This window comes from Galleria mellonella, unplaced genomic scaffold (genome assembly GCF_026898425.1).
Source record: "Galleria mellonella isolate WM207_F2 unplaced genomic scaffold, CSIRO_AGI_GalMel_v1 utg83, whole genome shotgun sequence".
Taxonomy (NCBI): domain Eukaryota; kingdom Metazoa; phylum Arthropoda; class Insecta; order Lepidoptera; family Pyralidae; genus Galleria; species Galleria mellonella.
In genome coordinates, this window is record NW_026442162.1 from 2,442,584 (window position 1) to 2,453,594 (window position 11,011).

The window sequence follows — 11,011 nt, forward strand, 5'->3', positions numbered from 1 at the left end:
AAAGGCAAGATCATTTTGTTTTTATATTTTTTCACATTTATTTTTTACTGTTTCGCTGTTTGAACTATAAATAGTTATAAACTGCTGCTATATCCGTAAGAGGATTATTATTAGGATAAAAAGTATTCTAGAATTCAATGCAGTGATCGTCCATGATGTAATCATATGTTTGAACTATTTCTCTATACTCGTAAAATTCTACTAAAATCTCCTCAGCTGTTTAGGCGTGATCATGACGTGTGGTTCCGGTATAGAATGGGACCTTTCTTTTTTTACTGTGGGTGTCGTAAGAGGCGACTAAGGGAATTTAAATATCAAGGAATGAGCTGCAGCGTCGTTTTTAAAACATCACTAAAAGCTTCACTGCCTGCCAAACGTGGTAACTACTGGCACCTTTCAGAGATCTTTACATTTTTTCTATATCTGTGTATACATTAGGCGGAAACTATGGGACAGATATTTATTGAATTTGATGTTGTGATGATAGATAATAAAAATCTATTTCAATAGAAATGAAAATATTGATTTATCAGACTATAAATACAAAATTGATTATATCCTTGAACGTTTCGATTTGATATTAAATTTAATTTATGTGATAATTCCAACAAAGCTTGGCTACCTTTTTCAACCGACTTCAAACAAGAAGAAGGTTTTCAAATCTGTTATATTTTTTTATGTTTGTTACTCATAACTGCGTCAGTTATAAACCGATTTGGAAAGTTCTTTTTTTAATTTGAAAGGATATAGATAGATCCATTTTACAGATTAGTCCCATAGAAACTGTATTAAAATCGGTCCAGTAAGTTTGTTTTTAAATCAATATAGCTGGTCCTATCACAATTTTGAAGTCACTTTATTTTTGTGGACCTCTGGTTGTGAATATTTATTAATTTATGATAATTTTTACTCTGTATAATTTCTTATTGCTATGAAAAAATGAAATACATCGCTAGCATAGCTAGTACTTTTATTGTCTATGCTAATACTTACATATAGTAAATAAAATGAAAAAATATAATCTTTGGGCTTAATTTAGGTCTATTATACATATTTATGATGTATTTAATACGACAAAACAATATCAAAAGATAATAGGACGTAAGTGATGTCTGACCCTTAAATGTTTGCTATATTTTTCTTACTTATGACTGTTATTATATAGGTTTTCCTTCTTGATAATAATGTGTTATAATTAATCAATTTTAACCATTCTATTATGACCAATATTAATGACCAATAGTAACAAATAACATGAATATTTGTTATTTTTATGTTTTCTTTTAATTCCAACATTGCAGTAAATATTTTTTTTTTTATAAAATAGTACATGTGACTAAAACCTTGCCAAGATGAGTAAAATAATAAGTGTATTGATATTATATGTAATTCTACAAATATCTGAAGGGATTAATATTACTTGTGATAGTTTTGAAAATTCGTGTGGGAAATGTATCGGATTTGCTGGTGCCAGGTGTATATGGTGCTCTGCGGTATGTTATTCTATGTCATTATATTATTAGGTAACAAATGTTATTTTATTGATAAACGTTTGAAAGCACACATTATGTTTGAATGTAATAACTACCGGTTTAATTTATGTGTAATTAGATCGAAAAAGTTTAACTAGTTTCGGAATCAATTAATAACCCTTAATCACGAGCGGTTGCGATGCAAGCGCGAGCCTGAACGTTGTTTTGCTCCTACCGTCACCTATTATATAGGATTCAATTTTTCTTATCAAGACAAAAACTGTTCTATCTCTCAAGTTGAACTAAACAAGACGCATTTATAAAATTTCATTAAGTTCGTCTGAGCGGCTTTGGAAACAATGCCAATAAATATCTGTGATACGAAATGAAACGGCAAGAAGGAATAATATGTATGAAAAAAAAATGTAACGACCCACTCTTCACCTTTCATGGTATAAAAAAAATATCAATTATGCCAATTACCCTTTCTAAAAGAACCGTCCTCAGGCAAGACATTGTGTTGGCCTTGAGATTGCGCGCTGGACATATTCCTTTTATATCCATATTCGGTTTCCTAAGCAGAAAATCCAATACGTTGCATGTTTATCATGTTTTGGCAGATGCGTTCGGGTCAAGCCTCTACCACAATCGTTGATGACCGATGGCAAATATACGGCAGATACAATTCTATCTTATCACTGGCTCTGTCTAATGAGGCTTAAAATGTATATAAAATTGTGACGTGAATGTAAAGACTTACATTGTATTATGTTTGTCTATGGGAGACATATTCTAACAGGAATAAATCCCCATTAATAAATAAATAAAATAAACAAGAACCTTTTTCAGATTGCAACGAAATGGTCCAGCCGTTTTTAAGTTTTGCTCTTGGCAATGCATTTAGTCAAACATTTTTATTTATGTATACGTATAAACATTGTTAGTGGGTGTATTATTTAAGGAAAAAGTATAATTGTTATACCACACCCGAAATCGATAAATAAAAAAAAACAAAGTTAACGATTTACCTACAATGAATTTTTTGTATAATTTTAAATTATTGAAAATACTTAGATATTTGAAAAGAGTATTAATTTTTTTATATTTTTATTTACATGAATGCAGAAAAAAAAAACAATGTACATGGCTTATTTTATATTTATTGTCATCCTCTTTATGTGTGGAAGTTCTCTTAGTGGAGATTTTTTTTTAATATTGCAATATTGTAAAAATATGAAACTCGTCTTACATTATTTTTATTTTGTTCTTGACTCTACTAGCATTCTACCTAGATACCAAAATTATTTCCGTAATCTAGACTTTCGAGTGGTGTTATAGTTAACTGTCTCCTGCTAAACATGGGTCTTTTCCCTTAGGAAGGTTTTACCAGTAGTTGCCACGCTTGACAGGCGAATTGATAACCACAGTTAGGCTTTGGTGATGTTTTATGTAGAACGCAGCTACACTTAAGACCTCGACCATTAAGTTCCCTTAGTCGTCACATACGACACTCACTGAAAAGGAAAGGTTGGCCCGTTTTATGCCGGGATCACATGTTAATATAAATAATTAAGAAATTAGTATTTTTTACTTGGATAAAATTCAAAGCAAAGTGATCTTATTGTAAAACATTTGTCGTTTTCAACATTAATTATTTTTTAATTATCATTTTGTATTTGATGTATTATAGCATATAATTTGTCTATTGTATTTACTGATTAAAGATGATTTGTACCTATAGAATAAATATTACAGTTTTGTACCACTTGCGTGTACATCTTTGTGCATGGTCTCTATAACTTTATACTCTACTTTCGAAACCCGCGAATCAAAGGTTGCTCTTTAACATGGATTAAGGGCAGTACCAGCAATCAGATTTACATTAAATACTTCTGCTTCTTAATTTTTGTAAAGTAAATAATTACAATTATATTTATTCTAGACGTTTGCCACTATGAATTTTCTCCCTAAAGATTTTTATATCACCATTACAGCCACAGGACATTTCCGAAAAACGATGTCAAACAGAGGATTACAAATATAATACAAAGTGGTGCAAAAAAGAATATATAGTGAATCCAGAACCTATAAATGAAATTATGAAACAAAACGATGAATTTTCACCAGGAACACCTACAATTAAACCTGTTCAGTTTCGACCACAGCATTTAAAAATAAAAATGCGTCCAGGAGTGCCTTTTAGTTTTGATATGTCATACAAGCCTGCTAAACATTTTCCTTTAGATGTTTATTATCTTATGGATCACTCTTATACAATGAGGCCTCAGACGAAGATTCTTCAACAACAGGGTAGACAACTTTTAATGGAACTCGAAAAATTCACTAATAATGTACAATTCGGTGTTGGAAGTTTCGTAGAAAAACCAGCTTTCCCATTTGCTAAGTATGTTTTTTTTTTATTTGAGTTTAAAAAGTTATTTAATTAATAAATTACGAATAATATTTGTAATTTTATTAACAAGATAGGATATAACAATAACATATATTTTCAGCCCCAATATACATATAGCGTATTCATTTAAAAATCATTTGAAATTAACTAAAAACATGTCTATGTTTGAAGAAGTTTTAATGAAAATTCCTGAAGGGTCCAATTATGACGATCCGGAGGCAGGACTCGATGCATTGATGCAAGTTATGAAGTGTGAAAAAGAATTAGGATGGAGACCAGTGGCGAGACGTATTATAGTGCTTTGTACAGACAATACATACCACAGTGCTGGAGATGGAAAGATGGTGGGAGCTGCCATTCCTAATGACATGAAATGCCATTTAGACAGCAACGGACATTATGATTCAGATTTAAAGTACGACTACCCGTCTGTTACTCAAATTAATAGAGTTGCATCAAAGGGTGCTTTCCTAATTATATTTGCTGCAGTAAACACCGTTAAAAAAGAATATGAGGCATTGAAGAAAAGTATACAAGGATCAAATTATGTTGAGTTTAAAGAAAAGTCCAACATTGTGGATATAATTAAGAAAGAATATTTGGTATGTAACCCGATATATTATTCTATTTTCAGGATAACAGAGGATTGTACAGGATTGAATACATAAAGTTAGCTTCCTATTTAATGTTAGATTTAATATAGCTCCTTCGTGTTTCTAAATTACATTTATTTATTATAAGTATAAAAATTAGGTTAATTTTCGAAATAATCAATCCTAACTAGTATATTTAGGAAAAGATTATACTACTTTTAGAAACAAATATATTTTGATGTGAAGATAATTAATCTGATTTACTTGAGATAAGTAAAATTACTTGTGATAATTAAAATAAAAGCTCGTATTTGGCCGAATTACAATAATTATTTTTTGGACAAACCTTTATTGTGATAATATATAAAATTAATAGTTATTCCCTTAAATATTTTTTAAAGTAGATTTAAAGAGCATCTTAAGAATATGATTTATTTATATGTATTCATGTAAATGTGTATATAATTAATCATGTTAAGCTTGTCTAGTTCTTTTTCGTTGTAATTTGTCACAGTATAGTACACTGTTCTATTCGCTGACATTGATGCTTCTTTCCACTTTGGGTTTGCTGAAAGACAATTCTTGCAGAGTTCAGCTCGTCTTTGTACATTTACTTTCCATTGTCATATTTCTAGTATGTGTTACTAGTTTGTACAATAAAGTATAAATAACATGTTATATTAAAAGTAAATTACTTTTTAGAAATCTGTTGAACACACGCAGATAAATTATGATAGACTTAAAAATGTGGAATTAACATTAGATCCTGACTGTTCTAAAGAAGGAATTTGTAGAATAAAACACAATGAAAGTTTGACAATGAAAGCAACTCTTGAAGTTAAGAATTGCTCACCAAATAATACACTTACAATGCAAGTAAACCCAATAAATCTTAAAGAATCATTAACTATAGAGATTGGTGTAGTATGTGAATGTGATTGCGAAAAACATGGAAGTGGTGAAATGAATTCTAAAAGATGTAATTCAGCTGGTACATTGCAGTGTGGACTATGTAATTGTTATGATGGAAGGTAATATAATTCGTACCATATATCAAAATTGACTTAGTAGTTTATTTGTTTGATTTTGCTATATTTGCAGTTGGTGTTTTTTTTAGAACAACATTTATTATTTGAAATGTGTTTCTTAATAAATCATTGAAATATTAAATAGATAATTGGTTAATTGGGATAATTTTTTTTGTTAACCATAGTTCAGTAATAATTATGAACAAGAAGTCATATATTATCTAATTGTTTAAGAGATTCCTTGCTAATAATATTTTGAAATTATATTTGTTGTCCAATTGGAATTACATATGATGCATACGTAGTATTTTGGGATGAAGAAAGTCATAGTTTATATTTTATCTCGGTCAATCAATGAATGTTATTTCAGTCATATGAAATCGCGGTTAAAATTGAGTAACTATTTTGTCTTATAGAGATAATGCTATATTGTAATAATTTGTTTATCTCTCTAATCATGTATTATCTATCTAATGCTATTTATAGAAATTAATATTAAAATTATAAAGGCTTTACATTGCAGATATGGTGATAAATGTCAATGTTTTGGTAATTCGACCAGTAATACAGATTTGGATAAATGTAAGTTGAATGTCTCAGATGTGTATATGTGTAGTGGACGCGGCGTTTGCAGGTAAATATTCTTACTACTTGTCTTATTTTTTTTATAATATAATAAAACTGTAACTAGATTATGTTAGTGTACGGGAGATATTGAAGGAAACGTGATTTAAGAGGTCTTAATAAGAGCAATAGAAGCCAAAATAATATTTTTTTAGAAATTTTGTTATTCTTATTATCTGTCATGAGATATGTAATCTGTCATGAGATTAAAACTGCTGCATTTAATATATAAAATTGATTTTTTTTAACTTAGAGTGGCAAACAAGCTGATGGAAAGTGGTAACCGTCGCCTATAGACATGAGCAGTATCATATGACATAACAGAGTATACTGTTTCGCCCATAATACCGCCCATGCGTTGCCATTCCTGAGGACTCAGGTGTTATTCCTCTGTACCCTGTAAATTCACGCCATACCCCACCCTTTAAACCGAAACACAGCCATGCAAACACAACTGCTTTATGGTTGAAACACGAATGGGACAGAGGTACCCAAGCAATCGACTTTTGTACAAAGTCTCCCTCTGGTATTGCCCCGCTTCCCGCTTGTCTAGACTATCGACATATAGCTGTAATTATTAAATGTAGAATGCTAAAATTTGAAATTTATATTTATTATAACATAAGCAACTAAAAGGGGAAACAGGATGTCAGGCATGGAAAACCGCGGGTAACAGTGAATAAAAAAAAAATTTAGTAGGCATAACAATAAGAGGTTTGATGACAACAAACTAGAGTACAATTGTTTTGTTTTCTACTTCTGAAGAAATAAATAAATACTATAGATAATAGACATATATTAGACAGCGTTATCTTATACTAAGTCGTCTTATACTCAGTAAAGCTTATAAGTATTAGTAGGTAGTATAGGTATATAGTTCTTTTGTATGTTTTTTTTATGGGTGATAATGGAATGATAACTCCACCCGCGGTATTGGTATACACCGGTGGGGCACCAGTAAAGGATGATAAGTGAGAATGATGCAGGTCAGTTAGTCCATCGTGACAAATTCATCAGGAATTGTTCACGATGGTTTCCAGGGGGAACTACATGGAAGTCGATCTAATAGGGCTAAAGCTAATAATAACAATAAGGCTGTCAAACTCTATTGCTAACAATTCCTTCTCTCTATCTTTTGTATGTTAATACGTATTAGATATAGATAACACATATCATTTATTTGACATTTATTTGACGTATAAAAGTTTTTTAAAAATTTTTTTTATTATTGTAAATTTTATCCCCTTCAAAGTACTCCCCCTGTGACATATATGCCAACGTTTTGAAATGATTTTTCAATTTGGTTTTTGGGAACAAGAAGAAATATTATTCTCAAAAACTTCTAACAGTAATATTAAAAAAAAAATAGTTATTCTTGATGGACAATGAACATCGAATTTGCCCTCTCAAAACATTAATATATTTTGTAATACATAGATAGACGACGCGCTGCTCTTAAGAATGCCGACGGGGTTTCTAAATTTATTTTGTATTGTTAGGGACATAAAACTGCCTTACTGTCTTTAGATAAATATTTTGCAGACCTCGTATATGCTTTATGATTTTTTAATATTATTCTCTTCTAACAGTAATATTAAAAAAAAAATAGTTAATATGTAATTTGTACAAAACATTAATATATTTTGTAATACATAGATAGATAAGAAGCCTAAATTTATTTTGTATGGTACTTAAAACTGCCACTGTCTTTAGATAAATATTTTGCATGCTGTTAGTAAAACATATTAGATCTATACAAATCCAAATATTACATATATTTGGATTTGTATAATGCAAATACAAATAACCAATATGTCTTTGTACCTACTAAGCACACATGTTTGCAAATAAATTTATTTTTATCATTATCGATATAAACAATTATACTCACAAATACAAAATGGGAGTCGAATTCACAACCATCCAAACGTGATAAGTTATCAGTCGTCAAGACATACATCTCAGCTATTTGTTTCAGATGTGGTGAATGTACGAAATGCGTTAAGGGATTTTCAGGAGATTTCTGTCAATTCGACGACAAGGCGTGTGAACGTGTTAATGGAAAGCTGTGCGCAGATAGAGGAGTATGCCGCCTGGGAAGGTGCGAGTGTGACGCTCATTGGACTGGAAATGACTGTAGCTGCCCTGAAGATGATTCTGACTGCATAGCGCCATATTCTAAAGAGGTTGGTAATTGAAACTGAAAACTCTTAATAATTTCGCTGCCACTTGGAAAGTAAGTTAATATCTAAAATAAGCATTTCTAGTAAATTTAGGATCATCATCATCATATCAGCCTTTAACTATCTACTGCTGATATATACCTATACAAATGTAGGCCTCCTCCATAAGGGGAAGTTTTGTCAGTAGTTGTCACGCTTGGCAGGCGAATTGGAAACCGCAGTTAGGCTTTGGTGATGTCTTAAGAAGGATGTTGCTACCCATTCCTCGATAAATTAAGTTCTCTAAGTTGCCTCTTATGGCAGCATGGATTGGTCCAATCTATGCTGGAACCACACAGCTGTTAAAGGTATCATTAAAAAATCTATTCTTTTTTTATATGTATTATAATTATCATTAATTATAAATGTGTAAGTATGAATCTTTTATATGTCTGTTTGTTTTATTAATACCTAATTAATTTTAAATAATATTGACAATAGTTAATTCTGTAACAGATTAGTAACTAGTCTGTGTTTTTACCTATTTAATTTAATATTTTGTTTTATAAAATTTTATTTTAAAACAAAATTCGGCCTTATAAATAACATAATTTGAAATTAGATCATATTTAAAATGTACATTAAATGCAATATATCTGTTTATAATTATTTTAAATTTTACCTAAATATTAAATTATTGTTAGGTGTGTTCCGGAAATGGCAAATGCCATTGCGGTGAATGCAGCTGTAATAAAATGGAGGGCAAAGATGATATCTATGGAGGGACATTTTGTGATCATTGTGATGATTGTACTGAGAAACGCTGTCAAGAACTTGGCGAATACATTCATTGCGTCATGTTTAATAACAAGACGTATTGCGATCAAATATTCCACGAAACTGAGACTGTTATTGACATGGTATCGAAGACAGACAACAAAAGTGAGAATTGGAATGTAGCACAGGAGTGTAACAAAGCATTAGATAATGGCACGGTTATATTGTTCAGACATTATTATGAAGGGAAAAAGATACATTTCTTGGTACAAAAAGAGTTGGATGTTCTTCCTGTAGCTAATATTTGGGGTGAGTGATTTATAACCTTATTGTTTTCATTTGATCACACATGCAATATCACCAAAGTAATTAAACAAACTCACTAGGTTCACTCTTATTTACCTTCCAATGGGTTTGTGTTTGAATATAGGCTTTGACTAATTAACTTTGAATATACATTACTGACTAACAAAACTAAAATAAGAAATTCTCGCAGAAACAACCTTTAAATGAAAATAGTAACAAATTGAAATATGCAATTAATTACTGGATTTATTAGTTGTGCTATTATTGGATGCCAGTACTAAACTGTCTAAAGGCTGTATCAATTATTCTTTTGTTTATATTTTCATCTATAACAGAACTATTTATTTAGTTAAATCTTTGGTAGTGATTTTCAATAATAATGACACATTCGTTACTATTTGCTACTGTGATCTATGTGCTAAAATGATACGTGTTCACTCGTTATGGCCTAATTGGTCGTCTTGGCCATCTGTTGTGGTTTCATTAATCTCAGAAATAGAACCGAATGCAGTGACTATTTGAGATTTTATATTTAGTATAATTTTGTAGCAGTATATATGTAAAAGGGAAGATATATTATTTTGCATATAATATGACATTGCACATATTATTTGTAAAATATTTTAAAGGGTAAAACCACTATTATTGTTACTTCTATCAGTTGCTGTCGGCTCCTCCATCGGCGCAGTGTTACTCATCGGCTTGCTGACGGGTGTCATATGGAAGATTCTCATTGACATACACGATAAAAAGGAATACGCGAAATTTGCCTCTGAAGCACAAGCCCAAGGGTTTGTAGTATCCAACCCGTGGTACAGATCACCGGCTAACAATTTTTCGAATCCCGCTTTTAATAATAATTAGGAGAGAAGGAATATTTTAATTGAATAGGGTATTATTGTTATTTGAATTACGCTAATTACTCGTACTTACTTAAACTGCGGTTATTGTAAATAATGATTTGGGGTATTCTTGTAAAATTATTTAAATACAGTTAGAAATCGTCTTATTATGCATTAATGATTAACATTGTTTTATTGCTATTTAATTCTTAACATTATTAACATAGACAAAAAAGTAGAAGATTGCAAGTTCCGAGTTGTACATAAATATAGTTGTAGATTAAAAATATAACCAATACAAAAATGAACTCTATGAATTGTAATAGTAACTATTAAAATCATTGTCCGATTGGCGACAATATCGCGTACATAAAAAAATATTAAGATGATTTTTATCAAGAGACCTTTTATATAATTGATCAAATTCTTTCTAATTAACTATAATATATATCTTTTATAACATTTTTAGTCACATTTTATTTTATATCAATGTGTTTTAATTCAGACATAACTTGTATAAATTGTGGACTTCAATGTTTCTTAAATCTATTTTAAGTGTTTGTAGTTTCGTATTGCATTATTTTCTCATACGTAAAAAGTTACCAATAAGTTAAAATACAGATTTTTACGAGGTTAAGGAATTAGGTAGTAAATGTGTAAGATTGTTGTACTGAAAATCGCTAATCGAGTTATGTAAAATTATTATCGTATTTTCAACTGTTATTTGTGTGTGTTAATTATAAGTGATTATATTCACAATTAAAAACATTTTATTTTCTTTTGTTTTTATTGTA

General features: G+C 30.1%; 1 protein-coding gene across 1 annotated transcript; it reads left to right on the forward strand.

Moving 5' to 3' along the window:
- Positions 1-1,194: 1,194 nt before the first annotated feature.
- LOC113516985 (integrin beta-PS-like) lies at positions 1,195-10,995 on the forward strand. Its single transcript, XM_026901498.3, has 8 exons — positions 1,195-1,493; positions 3,467-3,876; positions 3,986-4,487; positions 5,181-5,509; positions 6,030-6,140; positions 8,109-8,316; positions 8,997-9,378; positions 10,037-10,995. The coding sequence occupies exons 1-8, from the start codon at positions 1,353-1,355 to the stop codon at positions 10,237-10,239; spliced, it is 2,286 nt and encodes a 761-aa protein (XP_026757299.2). The 5' UTR covers positions 1,195-1,352; the 3' UTR covers positions 10,240-10,995.
- The last annotated feature ends 16 nt before the right edge of the window (positions 10,996-11,011 follow it).